We start from the raw sequence: 16,003 nt of genomic DNA, 5'->3' as shown, positions 1-16,003 counted from the left end.
TCCCAAGTGCTGGGATTAAAGGCGTGCGCCACCACGCCCCGCTGCATAGTAGGGTTTTATTTTTTTGCAAAGTAGTTTAAAAAAAAATCTTTTTCATTGTAACATTCCACCATTTTTTCATTCAAAACATTTGATAAATGTGCTACTATTTGTTTTTCAATCCTGAACTTGCTATGTAGTTGAAGATGACCTTTAGAATTGTTTTGAGATAGGGCCTCAACTTAGCTCAGGCTGACCTGGAATTCACTAGTCTCAGGGCAGCCCCGAACTCATGGGGATCCTGCTACCTCTGCCTCCCAAGTGCTGGGATGAAAGGTATGCACCATCATGCTTGGCTTACTGTCAGATTTTTCTTCTCCTCAGGATTCATAATTCTGATTTTTTTGGGGGGGGGGCACTTCTAATATATTTTATTTTTTATTGACAACTTCCATAATTATAGATAATAAACCACGATAATTCTTTCCCCCATCACCTTCTCCTTCACAACTCTACTCTCCATCGTATCACCACCCCTTCTCGGTCTCTCTTCCATATTGCTGTCATCGTCTTTTCTTCCTATCATGAGGGTCTTGTGTAGGTACTGTCAAAGGTCATGCATGGATCCAGGCCATTTTGTGTCTGGAAGAGTACACTGTAAACAGTCCTTCCTTTGGCTCTTACATTCTTTCTGCCCTCTCTTCTGCAATGGACCCTGAGCCTTGGAAGGTGTGATAGAGAAGTTTCAGTGCTGAGCACTCCTCTGTCACTTCCTCTCAGCACTATGGTGCCTTTTGGATCATCCCAGAGGGATCTGTCTGAAGAGAAGCTTCTCTAACCAAAAGTGAGAGTAGCATTAATATATGGTATAAATGTTAAGACAAAAGCTTACCAGGCAGTTTGGTGAGCATACTATATGCATTTAGCCAGACACCAGCAGGGGTTACACCCCTAGGACTCATGAACTTACCCATCATAGGTTTTCAATACCAGGCATGTATGTATTCCCTCCCATGAGGTGAACAGTTGGTTTCCCCCGTAACAGACATGCCACTATTATACCCACTGGAAAATGATGGGCTCTGGAAAGTACACTTCCCAACATTTGTCCTCCATTCAGGTTCAGAGAATTTTTCACCCAATGAGATCTTGGCTGGCCAAACTTAAGGCTTGCAGTGTCTACTGTTTATCTTCACTGGTAACTTCTCTCTCTCATGGAGCTGCATGCAGCATAGCTTTTTCTAGCCTTCTGTCAGCTGGTCTACAGGAAGGAGGTTTTCAGCTCAGCTCCCAAGAGGATTTCTCAGTGACCTTGCAGCCTGCACGTGTAGAGTCTTCAGCAATAGGGTCTTACTACTGGTGGGAAACCAAGGCTTCAGCAATAGCTTGTAATGCTTTGGGTGAATCAGGGACCTCCTTGGCCAACAACTCACTGGTGGATCCTATCCCTGGCACTGAAATTTTTCTAATAATCTATTGCTTCTGGGTATGCCACTGTCCAAAAAAAGTAGGTTTCCATAAGGCTTATTCATACCCTCTTAGTCTAATATAATTTATTCTTATTTTTCAGAGAGAGATGGAGAGAGAGAATGGGTGCACCAAGACCTTCAGCTTGTTGTAAATGAACTTCAGATGCATGTGCCTCTTTTGGCTCATGTGCAACATTGCATGCTTATGCCACTATGCATCTGGCTACGTGGGACCTGGAGATTTGAACATGAGTTCTTGTGCCATCTCTTCAGCTCTCTAATATAATTTTTAATTGCATATTTATTTCTGCTGAATGCCTTACATGTTACCAGGTTTCTACATTCTGGCTACTGTGAACATGATGGACGCTGGAAAGCACACTTTGCAGCACTGGTCCTCCATTCAGGTTCAGGGAATTTTTAACCCAGTGACGTGCATGCTGTAGTGTAGTTCCAGGGGCCTCTCAGGCTTTGTGCGTGATGTCTGTACACGTATGCAGATGGGTGCACCCTTTCTTCCTCTATTGCTATTGTCTCATTTCCTTGAGACAGGACCTTCCACTGAACCTACAGCTTGGCTATTTTTCTGCTAGCTAGACTGGCTGACCCACAGCAAGCCCCAGTGACCCTCCTGTCATTTCTGTCCTCAGCACTCAGGTCCTCAAGCTGGCAGAGCAAGCACTCTTGTGGGGTTTGCCCTGCACTCTCTCACCATATTGTAGCTGTTTCAGCCTCCCTGAGCTCCAATCTGTCTTCTACACTGAGACTGGCTGGCAGAACTGTTCAGAGGGCTCATCTTACAACAGGCTGCTTACCACGATGACAGTGAACTCCTACACTGGATGCACAGCCACCATGCCTGCCCGTGACCTACGCAACTTCTGAAGCTCCTGACTTCCCACCCTCCCTGCTGATTCATCAGCTAAGCTCAGCTGTGAGCACGAAGGGTTGATCTGCTGGAAAACTCTGATAAACAGGACAGGGTCTCAGTGCATTAATTTTTGTGTCAGTAGCAGCCCACACCTGTAATCCCAGAACTCAAGAGGCTGATGCAGGACTGCTCAGAGTTGAGACCAGACTGGGCTACACAGTGAGAACCTGTTAAAACCAAACAAAATCAGGGCATGGTGACACACACTTTTAGTCCTAGTCCTGGAGAGGCTGAGGAAGGAAGATCTTGTGAAATGGAGGTCAGCCTAGGGTTACGGAATATATTCCAGATCTGGCTGGGGTATAGTTGAGACCCTGCCTTGGGGAAAAAAAATCTAGTAACTATACTATTTTTCCAGGAAGGCTTATTTTTCACCACTATTCCTGTATCTCTTAAGTCCTTTTGGGCAGAACATTCAACTTGAATGAAAAGCTGACTCCTTTAAAAAAAATTATTTGAGAGACAGAGAAGGGGGATGGGCGCACCAGGGCCTACTGCCACTACAAACCAACTCCAGAGACATGCGCCACTCTGTGACTCTTATTGGGGAATCAAATCCTGGTCAGCAGGCTTTACAAACAAGTTCCTTTAACCAGAGTCCCCCAGCCCCCACTGACACCTTTTGATTAGAGGTCTCTATTTCTCTTGAAAGTGAGTGGGACAGTCCCACAGAAATACTTCCATGTTTGTACAGAGCACTACATTAACTGAAAGAGCATTCCTGGCTGTAACATACCTCCCTTCTGGTGCTGCAATATGACAAATGTGCCATTGGCTGCATTGTTGAATGGCATACTCATTTTAAAAAACTACTTCCTGAGAAAAGGTTAGGTTTCCTGTCAGTGGTCTGGAGTCTGACAAAAATGAGGCTAGGTGTACCCGTCACCTTGAGCCCAGAACCTGGCAGGTACTCACATGACTGAGTGAAAGGAGCACATAACTCACCACACAAACATGCTTCCAGTCACATAACATAAACATCCCCAGAGGGAGTATGCATAAGAGACTGTCCCATCCAGCCCATTTTCTCAACTGCAAGTTCCTGGGGAGGGGGTGGTTTTGTTCTGCAGTATGGGCACACAGCCTCCTGAGAAGACAGGATCAAAATGTCACTAAACATGGGCTGAAAGAAGAAAAGGTTTGTGTGGTGGTGCACACCTGTAATCTAAACACTCAGGAGGCTGAAGCGGGGTAGAGTTCAAGGCCAGCCTGAACTATACAGTGACATTGTCCCCCCAAAAAAGGGGGCGCTGGAGTGATGGCTTAGTGGTTAAGGCACTTGCCTGCGAAGCCTAAGACCCATATTTGATTCCCCAGGACCCACATAAAGCCAGATGCTCCAGGAGGCGCATGTGTCTGGATTTCCTTTGCAGTGGCTAAAGGCCTTGGCATGTCCACTCTCCCCCCCCTCCCTTTTATTCTCTCTCAAATAAATAAATAAAAATAAAGGAGAAAGGGTTACTGATGAGAAGTCTGACAGGGGCATCTCTAGGGAGAAAGCAAGCCTCCAACAGCAGCATATCTGTCACTATCATGTGTTAGAACTTGGGGACTGAGGCCCCCGCACTTGCCATGTCACCCAGCTCCCCTACCCCAGGCTGGCTCCAAATGGCTGTGGTCTGATTGGTTCTCGTTACTCAGTGCTTCAGTGAAGCTGCTGGTTCTCAGAAACGGACACCAGTCAGCCTGAAGGGAAGGCGCAAGTCCAGAGAGGCCGTGACTGAAAGTGCAGTAAGTGAGCCTGGAGGCTGCTTCCTGGAACTCATGCAGCAGTCAATGTAGGAAGCACATACAGAAATGGGGCTTTGTGGGGTTCACTTGGCAAGCCACATATATGCAAACTACAAGAGAATATATGCTTTTTCAATCAAAAGCAATGTTTGATTCTTTACAACAAGTTCAGGAAACAATACTACTTATTACAAAAACCTTACATGAGTCCTGAGTGTGATCCTGAGTATTATAAATTCCTCCCCAGCGAAAAACCTTTAAAAATATATTTTCACCTTATTTGCATTTATGTAAGTAACACAAGGAGGTAGTGTATTTTAATATAAACTATAACACTTAAATAAAAAGAAAGCTAAAAACTGGGCTGGAGAGATGGTTCAGCAGTGAAAGGCACTTAGTTATAAAGCATGACAGCCCAGTACTCACATAAAGACAGACAAAAGTGGCACATATAGGCTGGAGGGATGGCTTAGCGGTTACGGTGCTTGCCTGCAAAGCCAAAGGACCCAGGTTCGATTCCCCAGGACCCACATTAGCCAGATACACAAGGGGACATATGTGTCTGGAGTTCGTTTGCAGTGGCTAGAGTTCCTGGCACACCCATTCTCTCTCTTTCTCTGTCAAATAAATAAATAAAAATAAAATATTTTTGAAAGTGATGGATATGTCTGTAGTGCATTTGCAGTAGCAAGAAACCCTGGCAGGAAACCTCCCATCTAATATTTTTTTTCCCTGAGGCAAGGTTTCTCTCTAGTCTAGGCTGACCTGGAATTCACTATGTAGTCTCAAGGTGGCCTTGAACTCACAGTGATCCTTCAACCTCTGCCTCCTGAGTGCTGGGATTAAAGGTGTGCGCTACCACAGAGAAGCATCTCTTTTCAGATGGCAGTGACCTTGGGATAACTCAGAAGGCATCATGGTGCTGGAAAGAAGTGACAGGAGTGCTCAGCAATGCAATATCTCTATCACACCTTCCAAGGCTCAGGGTCCATTGCGGAAGAGGTGGCAGTAAGAATGTAAGAGCCAAAGGAAGGGTAGGATTCCTTACAACGTGCTCCTCCAGACACAAAATGGCCTGGATATCCATGACCTCACAGTGCCTGACACTACCTACACAAGACCATCATAATAGGAGGAAAAGATCATGACATCAAAATAAAAGAGAGACTGAGTGAGAGGGGGAGGGGGTATGATGGAAAGTGGGGTTTCAAAGGGGAAGTGGGGGGAGGGAGAGAATTACCATGGGATATTGTTTATAATCATGGAAATTGTTAATAATAAAATAAAATAAAAGGTATGTGCTGCCATGCCTGCTCCATCCAATGATTTTTTTTTTTTTTTTTTTGAGGCAAACCCAACAGCCTGGCTTTTTTCTTTTTTTAAATGAGAAAGAGAGAATTGGCACACCAGGGCCTCCAAGCCACTAAAATCAGACTCCAGATACTTGTACCACCTTGTGTGCATGTGCGACCTTGTGTGCTTGCGTCACCTTGTGCATCCTCCTTACATGGGACGTGGAGAGTCAAACATGGCTCCTTAGGCTTTGCAGGCAAGTGTCTTAATTGGTAAGCCATCTCTCTAGTCCCATCCAATAACTTTTTAAAAAGCTAAAAATTAGTTCACAGAGGACTGTGGCCAGGTTGGATGGGAACCAGGAGGCATGAAGATGCAGCCCAACCCAGCACGCATCAGCTGGAGGGAGCACAGGGGAGAGGGGACCAACAGCTGCAGGCACCTGGAAGCTTCCTAGAGCTTTAACATGCCTACCCACATGAGTTGTTTAAGGCTCAACTGGCTATACGCCATTCAAAACACAAAACTCTGTTGTAAAAAATTTTATTTAGGGGCTGGAGAGATGGCTTAATGGTTAAGGCCCTTGCCTGTGAAGCCTAAGGACCCAGGTTCGATTCCACACTAGCCATGTAAGCCAGATGCACAAGGGGGCACATGCCTATGGAGTTCATTTGTGGTGGCTGGAGGCCCTGGCACACCATTTCTCTATCTGCTTCTTCCTCCCTCCCTCCCTCCCTCCCTCAAATAAATAGATAAAATACTTTGAAAAATATTTATTTTATTTATTTACAAGCAGAGAGAAATAAAAGTGAGACAGAGATTAGGCATGCCAGGGCCTCCAGCAGCTGCAAATGAACTCAAGATGCATGCACCACTTTGTACAGCTGGGGAATCAAATTAAGAGAGACTAATGGAGAGAGGGAGGAGATATGATGGAAAGCAGAGTTATGAAAAGGAAAGTGGGGGAGGGGAGGGAAATACCATGGATTGTTGTAAGTACAGAAGTTGTCAAAAAAAAAAAAAAGGGCTGGAGAGATGGCTTAGCGGTTAAGCGCTTGCCTGTGAAGCCTAAGGACCCGGGTTCAAGGATCGATTCCCCAGGACCCATGTTAGCCAGATGCACAAGGGGGCGCACACATCTGGAATTCGTCTGCAGTGGCTGGAAGCCCTGGCGCACCCTTTCTCTCTGCCCCTTTCTCTGTCTGTTGCTCTCAAATAGGGTCTCACCCTAGCTCTCTATGTAGACTCAGGGTGGACTTGAACTCATAGAGATCGCCCTACCTCTGCCTCCCGAATGCTGGGATTAAAGGTGTGTGCCACCACGCCCAGCTCACTTTACAGATTTTTGCTAACAACTATTTTGAGTCTCCTGAGGTCCAGTGCTCCTTTAGAACTGAAACCTCTCTCCCAGCTACAATAAGTAATGCACAGGACATGGGCATTCTTCCCCTTTGAAAGAAACACTGCTGATCCTGGATGCACAGATGCATGACAGAGTAGGTGTACAGAGAAAAAAAAATTAGGCCTAAGGCAGGAAGATCAAGAGCTCAAGGCCAGCCTCAGCTACATAGCCAGTTTGAGGCCAAGCTTGGTGAGACTATGTCACAAACTACACTTGAATGCAGATGAAATGAACTAGGGCCTCCCACTAGGTTCAAAAGCAGCAGAGTTCTGGTTCATTACAGCAGCCCTGGAAGCCTTGATTTACAAGATTGTATAGATAGTTAGGCTAGTCACTTAGTAGACTAAGTGTCCTTTCCAGTGCCCTGACTTTAAACCTTAGTTTTACTGTCCTTATTAGTGTTTTCCCCCCTTTCAATCACTGTGTTTTTTTTTTTTTTTTGCTAAATGTCATTAATTTCACCTTGGACAAAAATCAATAAGCAGAAGATGAATCAGATTTACAGTAACTGATGTCAATGAAGTGTATGGGAACTCTATCTTCCTAAATGCTGAGAACCACAGAACCATTCCTGTAAGAGCCAGCTAAAATCTTCACTCTACTTTCACTTGTTTTGTTTACCTCCCAATTTCCAAAATCCTGCTCAAGAATTTCAGGTCCAGGCTCATCAGGGGACAGGAGTACAGCTGTCTAAGGACACAGGAGCAGATACATAGGGCCACAGCTTCCCCTTAAAGGGACAGGCTTCCCGAGGTCTCTCTCCAATGTCAGAGAGAGGGGCCACATAAGCCCCTCATGAAAGTCTCACTCTGAGGTGACACCACCATCCTTAGAAAGGATTCTCAGGAGCACAGCCAGGAGTACGAACAGGACACAGTGATATGTTGACACAAAAGTGGCTTTTATGGGTGAAACACTTGCTACATGTTCTGAAAGTAGCACTAGGGAAAGGCCTGGGTGTACGAGCTCCCTTAGAAGCCAAGGCTCTGCTATCACCAAGTGCTCCTAGTGGCCACAGCTTGTCTGTGTACCCACCACCTGAGGAAGGAGGCAGGAAAATGGACAAAGAGTAGACATGACCTTCCTCAAGACATCTGCTCAGTATCTCAATGTGGCAACTAAAACGACAGGCCAAGCAAACAGCACACGCAGCCTGCTGGAGCTGAGCAGGCCATCCCACTGCACTAACAGCTCAAACCTTGCAGCAACTGTGCAGGACAGACACACCCCGTGAAGACGGTACTCAGCCGGCTTCATGCTCTTACCCCAGCCAGAGTCAGCAGGACAGCCCCAAACCCACAAAGCCCAGGACAAGTAAGGTGCTTTGAGCACTATTTTCGGGGCAATCGCAATTCATTAACGTGAAGAGACTTGCTATCAGGATGGGTCTTGTGGCTGTGCTATTCAGGTCCTTTCCCGAGGTTATTCAGAGCAAGCAGTGTCAGCCTCACAAAGCTGGGCTCCCTGGAGCAGCCTCTGTGAGGCGGAAGAAGCCCACAGAACGTTCGAGGACCTCCTTCAGAACCAAGAATGCAGCAGGTTATGCAGTCGCCACCAACTTCTGTCCTGGCCTTTCAGGTTGGGCCAAGTACTGATGGTGGTCACCATCAACCCAAGTGAACCGCTGGTCATGTCACACTCTCTGTCCTCAATGACCTAATGTGGTCACAAACTCACTGTACTGAGTCGTAAGCACTCATGGGGCGCGAGGGGGGGGGGGGGCTCGTGTACAGGAAGGACAGAAGGCGCCCAGGTTGTCTAGTGAAAACCAAAGTGGACCGACTTGGAAAGTAGCTGTCAAGCAGCTCTGTGGGGCCTGTTACCGGTCCTCAGAGACTGAGGTTGGAACCGATGGCAGGAAACTAATCACATACAAGGTCCAAGCTATGTCCCCAGTTACTTCTGGCACTGCTGCTCTGAAGGAAAGCTCAGCAAGGAGAGATGGGACACAGGGACAACAGGTCTCTCTCCCAGCCTTCTGCCATCATGTGCAGGGCAGCCCAGAAAGCAAGCTTGCCCAGGACTGCAACGGTGGCTTGGTCTGAACGAGGCATGCACACTGCTAGGCTTCTTGCCTCTGCCCATCAGGGGGGTCAGGCCTCCCACACACTCAGAGCAGCCACTGTTCTAGTGTGTTCATAAGCTCAGCTCACTGCCTGGCCAACAGGAAGGACTGAGCAGGGACAAGGTGAGCGTGGTGGGCCAGCAAAGCACTAATGGTGTGAGAGTCAGTCTACCACTGACCAAACCCACTCAGAAAGCGCCACCCTCCCTGACTTCCCGGACACGAGGCCAAAGGTCACTGGCAGGGATGGCAATGTCCTGCTCTGGCATCCAGGGAGTAGCTGGGTGTGAGATTGTCAGAAGAACGCACCTCGGCCCCTTAGTCCTGTTGCAGCAGTCCCAGACAGGTCATGTTCCTGGAGAAGGCCTCATTCTGTGGGACCAGCCTCCCTTCGGAGAGGGCAGGTGTGGGTCCGTGGCAAGGATATCAAGTTGGTCACAGGGTGTCCTGCAGCACACGGACAAACACCAGCAGGGTACACAGAACCCCAGGCATAAGCCAGTGGGCACTGCTCTTGAGCTCTGGGGCCTGGAAGAACTCACCTGGGGGTGGTACCCTGGAGGGAAGCCAGACAGAAAGCACCTGCAGCTTTGCGTGGGGCACTGGGCAACAGGCCCTCCCCACATTCCTTTCTGCATTCAAGCTAGACATGGAAAACTAGAGTAGAGGCTCTCTCAATCTCTGGACATTCCTTTTTCTTTATTGAAAAAAGCTATGACTGGGCTGGAGAGATGGCACAGCAGTTAAGGCACTTGCCTGCAAAGCAAAAGAACCATGTTCAATTCCCCAGTGCCCATGTAAGCCAGATGCACAAGGTGGCACATGCATCCGGAGTCTGTTTGTAGTAGCTAGAGGCCCTGGTGCACCCATTATCTGTCTCACTCAAGTAAATCAATAAATAAGTTTTAAAAGACTATAAATATATATATTGGCAAGTTGAGAAAGAGAAAGGGGAAAAGAGAATGAGTGCACCAGGGCCTTTTGCTGTTGCAAACAAACTCCCTGGCACCTTGTGTGTCTGACAGCATGTGGATACTAGGGAAATGAACTCAGGCCAGCAGGCTTTGCAAACAAGCATCTTTAACTAGCCCTAAAAAGACTTTTTAAATATGAGGGAAGTACCAGAGGAAAAAGAAAAACAAAGGTGAGGGGAGCCAGGCATGGTGGTACACACCTGTAATTTCAGCACTCATAAGGTAAAAGCAGAAGGAAAAGGAATTCAAGGTCATCCCCAACTACATACTGAGTTCAAGGCCCGCCTGGGCTACATAAAACCTAAAATAAATAGTAGGAGGATCACTGTGAGTTTGAGGCCAGTCTGAGACTACATAGTAAATTCCAAGTCAGTCTTACCTCAAAAAACCAAAAGAGAGAGAACTGTTTATCCTTTGCCTGTATTTATAATGGTTAGAGGTTTAAGATATAATATACATGCCTTGTCTTTCAGGCATAGCTTCCCAAGTTTTCTTTTGTAAGGGTCTTCTTACAGCTTTTTAGGTTTTCATTTAAAGTAAGATATAAGACCAGAGGGATGAGTCAGTAGTTAAAAGCACGTGTTTACAAAGCTTGCTGGCCTGGGATAAATTCCCCTGTATCCAACAGCACATGCTTCTAGTGTTCATTTGCAATGCCAAGAGGCCCTGCCTGGCCCTCCTACTTTCTCTCTTTCTCGGTCTTTTTAAAAAAAATAAATAAAGTGAAAAGTAGGGGAATGATCCAATCCACCACATGTTTTTGTGCTACCACTCTTGACCCAGTGGCTCTGAAAAAGTGGGGGAAAGTAGGGACAGTCTCTAGGGCCCCTCCCAGGGTAGAACTAGCTGTGACAGAAAGTGGGGTAGGGCCAGGCATGGTGGCTCACACCTTTAATCCTAGCACTTAGGAGGCAGAGGTTGGAGGATCGTCATGAGTTAGAGGTCACCCTGAGACTACATAGTGAATTCCAGGTCAGCCTGGACCAGAGTGAAACCCCACCTTGAAAAACCAAAAAAAAAAAAAAAAAAAGTGGGATAGGATGGAAAAAAGAGAGGTAAAGATACAGCTTGTTAGGAAAGTCCAAAGCCATTTTAAAAACCCCTTCACAAAAGAACTCAAAGAGGGAATCTAAGAGCCCTGAACTAGAGAATGTGTTCTGCTGACACACCCCTTCCTTCCTAAAACTACAGGGAAACTGTTCCCTTAAAAGGGATGGCTGGGCTGCAGAGATGGCTTAGCGGTTAAGTGCTTGCCTACGAAGCCTAAGGATCCTGGTTTGAGGCTCGATTCCCCAGGACCCACATTAGCCAGATGCACAAGGGGGCACATGCATCTGGAGTTCGTTTGCAGTGGCTGGAAGCCCTGGTGCACTCATTCTCTTTCTCTCTCTCTCTTTCTATCTACCTCTGTGTCTGTCATTTTCAAATAAATAAAAATAAACAAAAATAATTTATTTTAAAAAAGGGATGGCAGCCAGGTGTGGTGCACACCTTTAATCCCAGAACTCAGGAGGCAGAGGTAGGAGGATTGCTTGAGTTCCAGGTCAGTCTGGGATAGAGGGAGACCCCACCTCGAAAAGGAAAGGGAAAAGAAAAACGATGGCAGTCAAGGAAGAGTGGCCTCCACACAGCTCTCTAAGAAGCCAGAAGCAGGCTGGAGACACCCCAGAGAAAACCACTCAGATAAGCTGAAAGAGACTAGACACAGCTGAAGAACAGCACAAATGATAATGAGAATGAAAGAAGCAGTACTAGAAATAAAAAAATAAAAACAAAGAAAAGATCAGAAAGACATTAAGAAGTAAGTAAGGTGCTGGAGAGATTGCTTAGTGGTTAAGGTACTTGCCTGCAAAGCCAAAGGACCTAGATTCAATTCCCTAGTATCCATGTAAAGCCAGACGCACTATGTCCCACATGCATCTGGAGCTTGTTTGTAGTGGCTAGAGGCCCTGGCATGCCCATTCTCTCTTTCAGGCTGGAGGGATGACTTAGCAGTTAAGATGCTTGCCTGCAAAGCCAAAGGACCCAGGTACAATTCCCCAGGATCCACGTTAGCCAGATGCAGAAGGGGGTGCATGCGCCTGGACTTCATATGCAGTGGCTGGAAGCCCTGGCGCACCCATTCTTACTCTCTCGTGCTCCTCCCTCCCCGACTCTAATAAATAACAAAGAAAGAAAAAAATAAGTGAATTATTCCCAGAAATAAGGACCAAGGAGAAGGAAGGTGAAAGCCAATGAATGTATTTAAGGAGTTTTTTTTTTTAATGAGTAAGAGAGAGAACTGGTGAGTCAGGGCCTCCAGCCATTGCAATGCACCACCTGTGCACATGTGTGAGCTTGCACACTTGCCTCACCTTGGGCGTCTGGCTTATATGGGACTGAAGAGTTGAACCTGGGTCCTTAGGCTTGGCAAGCAAGCACCTTAACTGCTAAGCCATCTCTCCAACCCTAAGAAGATTTTTTTAGTATGAAGAAATGGGTTCCTTTCATTGTTTTCCTAAATGTTTAAAGTTCTATGAAAATGTTTTAAGAAATGAAGATTTTCTAGCACTCAGGAGGCAGAGGCCACCATGAGACTGCATAGTGAATTTCAGGTCAGCATGGGCTAGAGGGAGACCTATCTTGAAAAACCACAAAAGAAGAAGAAGAAGAAGAGAGAGAGAGAGAGAGCAAGGGAAGGAAGGAGAGAGGGAGGGAAAGGAGGGAGGAAGATCTGGAGAAGCCGAGAGGAAGTAAAAGACGGGGATGGCAGGAAGGAAGGTTAAGAGCAGACAGTGAGGCCAGGGCAGGGAACAGTGATGTCACAGGAGGAATGCCAGGGTGTGTAAGTTCAAAAGTTCCAGAGTTACAACAACAGAAAGACCAGAAACTACATTTTGCAAGAGCAGTGTGATTATGGGGTAACATGACCCAAAGCGGTGAATGGCAAGATACAGTTAAATAAATGACTAGACTTCAAGATAAATGGTTGAAAAAAACCAAAAGCCCCCAACCAAAAAACAACCCAAGTCACTTTATATGGGTGACACTAAAGGCAGTGTCCTCGCCTGTTTAAATTACTTATGAAGCCTGTAAAGTGCTCACTGTTAGCCCACAGAACACCATGGAGGAACCAAACAGAATGAGCTTCAGTCAGCCAAAGTGACCCGAGATGTCGAGCTCACAGTAGGAACTAGTTTTCACTATTAAGAGTAAGCCAAAGGGACAGTTGTAAGGGGAACACCATACCATGGTTATGGAACCTGAAGGGCAGAATGCAAATGCAGAGGAGGGGTTGGAAAAGCAGAATCTTGCTGACTGGTTATACAGATACCAACTGAGCACATTTCAAGTCAGCTTTTACATGGGTTGAGGGAAAGACTTTTTTTTTGTTGTTTGTTTTGTTTGTTTTTCGAGATAGGGTCTCACTCTAGCCCAGGCTGACCTGGAATTCACTATGGAGTCTCAGGGTGGACTCGAACTCACGGTGATCCACCTACCTCTGCCTCCTAAGTGCTGGGATTAAAAGCATGTGCCACCACGCCCGGCTAGGAAAGACTTTTCTAGCTGTAGCAGTTCCCTTCTCACTGCCGGGATAAAACATCTGCTCAGGTGCAGCCTGTGGGAGGAAAGGGTTCGTTTCAGCTTACAGTTTAGTTTCAAGGTGAACCTTCACAACAGCAGGGAGGCAAAAGCAGAGAAGGCAGCAAGCTCACATCTTCATACTGCGGCAGAGAGACAGAGACACAGAGAGAGGGAGAAAGAGAGCGAGGGAGGGAGGGAGGGAGGGAGGGAGGGAAGGAGGGCATAGCAAGAAACAGAGAGAGAGCTCTGAATGGGCCAGACTAATAAACCCCAAAGTCTACCCTCAGCAACAATACTCTTCCAGCTCCCAAAGCCTCCACAAGTTGGGGATTAAGTAGGAAAATTAATCACAAACATTTTTACATTCAAACCACCTCACTACCTAGCTTCACAATAACTCAATGAAGAGTATCATGGCAATAGCTGAAATGAGGAAACTAATGTAATATAATACACACATGCAGAAATAACCATCAGGAAATATCAACTCTGAAATACCCGTAAGTTTAAACATTTATAAAATTCCTCTGCCAAAATGATGCTGAAAAAGCATATCCAGTGTGTCCAACACAAAATATGATGGAGAAACTCAACCAGTGCCAAGCCTAACAGTGTCCACTCCCCTACACCTCCCTCCAAACCCAATGAACACACGTCTCTCTGCATGCAAAGACTGCTATGACACAGCTGCTGTGGCCAGCCATCCACACCTCAGCTCTTAACAGAGCTTCCAGGAGCATCAGCCACACTGGCAAGCAGAGTTCTTTCGTCTCTCCCAGTGGCTTAGCAATCATGTCATGTTCTTACCTCATTACTAACCTCCAAAATAACATTAAGCTGAGTTAACAAGATGATTCTAGCATTTTCAGAGCCAGCTCTGACAAGCAGGTTCTCTGGTGAGCAAGCTTCAGTTTGGAAGAGCTTCCGAGGAAGGTCAGCTGGAGCTCAGTGTCTTCCTGGGAAGAGCTGAAGTCACTGACCAGTTCTAGACACTGTACCCTTTCCTCCTTAGTCACACTCTAGCCAGACCACCACCCAACCAGGTTCCTGCTGGGTCCTCTGTGCTGGAGAGAGCCCCTCAGCAGCTTTCCAGCCCATTTTGTGCCTGAAGTGGTTTCAGCTACCCAAGCAGCTTGCATCCACCTTTCTCCTTCTTGCCCTGCTTTCTGACCTCAGTCACTCTAAGACAGGTGCTGCAGTCAGGTTCGCATTGCAGGTAGAAATCACCCAACTAGGAGCAGCTTGTGGGAAAAAGAGGTTTATTTTGGCTTACAGGCTTGAGGGGGAAGCTCCATGATGGTAGGGAAAACAATGACATGAGCAGAGGGTGGACATCAACCCCTGGTCAACATAAGGTGGACCATAGCAACAGGAGAGTGTGCCAAACACTGGCAAGGGGAAACTGGCTATAACACCCATAAGCCCGCCCCCAACAATACACTGCCCTCCAGGAAGCATTAATTCCCAAATATCCATCAGGTGGGAATCTAGCACTCAAAACACCTAAGTTTATAGGGGACACCTGACTCAAACCACCACCAGTCCTTTCTTTTCCAGCCAATGAGAATTGAGGTGTCCTACCTTCCTATGTAGATGTCAAGCAACACTGGAAACAGGAAGATACCTCAACCAAGCACGTGTGTGAGCCATGGTGGTAAGCCGCGGTGGCTCAGTCAGTGGGTGTTTGTGGTGGACATCCACTCAGGATTCTGAGCAAGACCCCGTGTCCTTTGCTCCTGCTGTGTTCCCTGTGGGCGTCTTTTACTCACTCCAGTCTGCCTGAGTTACAGGCATCTTGGCATTCCTGACCCTGCTGGGCTGTTTCTGTGACATTCTCAACAGTGCTTAAAGGTCCCTCTTGGTTAGATACCCACCAGGGTTCCATTCATGGAGCAGGCCAGAAACCATCACCTGCTCAACAGTCTCAAAACAGTCAACAGACTGGAAATACATTCAGATGGACACTGTCTCCACCTCATTACTTCTCTCACAGGTAGCTGCTTCCTTTTGTGCAATAGTGTGTAGTCTGAGGCCAACCTCAGACTCGCTGTCCTCTCCTTCCATCTTGCTTGCTGTTTGTGTACCACTGAATGTGTGCCAGTCTAGCTGGCCCACGTGTGTCCAGATTCTCCTGTCTCCCCCTTCCATTGCCCTAGGAATGTTGAGATTACAGAAGTGTGTGCCACTTTGTGTCCAGCTTTGTGTGGGTGCTGGAGAATTGAACCTGGGCCAGCAGACTTGCAAGCAAGTGCGTTTAGCCACTGAGCCATTTCCCCAATCCTGGTAGCTTTTAGTTAAAAAAGTTTAGACACATATGCATGTGTCTAGGAGAGATGTGACTAGGGAAGGGGTTCTTTCTTTTTTTTAAATATTTTTTTTGTTCATTTTTTTTTATTTATTTGAGAGCGACAGACACAGGGAGAAAGACAGATAGAGGGAGAGAGAGAGAATGGGTGAGCCAGGGCTTCCAGCCTCTGCAAACGAACTCCAGACGCGTGCACCCCCCTTGTGCATCTGGCTAACGTGGGACCTGGGGAACCGAGCCTCGAACCGGGGTCCTTAGGCTTCACAGGCAAGCGCTTAACCGCTAAGCCA

The 16,003-nt window shown here is 46.9% G+C and overlaps 1 protein-coding gene across 4 annotated transcripts in view; it reads right to left on the bottom strand.

Annotated features, from left to right (window-relative positions):
• Ptpn1 (protein tyrosine phosphatase non-receptor type 1) overlaps positions 1-16,003 on the bottom strand; it is a 69,255-nt gene that overhangs the window by 28,054 nt on the left and 25,198 nt on the right. Inside the window, exon 1 of one of the 4 annotated variants that reach the window (XM_045156618.1) lies at positions 13,324-13,386. The exons of 2 other annotated variants lie outside the window; for them this stretch is intronic. In XM_045156618.1, the coding sequence (XP_045012553.1) occupies positions 13,324-13,355 (32 nt within the window). In that variant the 5' untranslated portion in view covers positions 13,356-13,386. Of the gene's footprint in view, positions 1-13,323; positions 13,387-16,003 lie in introns of those variants that run through there. One more of the 4 variants, XM_045156619.1, reaches the window with a different exon arrangement.

The sequence above is a fragment of the Jaculus jaculus genome, chromosome 8 (assembly GCF_020740685.1).
Source record: "Jaculus jaculus isolate mJacJac1 chromosome 8, mJacJac1.mat.Y.cur, whole genome shotgun sequence".
Taxonomy (NCBI): domain Eukaryota; kingdom Metazoa; phylum Chordata; class Mammalia; order Rodentia; family Dipodidae; genus Jaculus; species Jaculus jaculus.
Note: the sequence above shows the minus strand (reverse complement) of the source record. Positions and strands in the feature narration are given on the sequence as shown.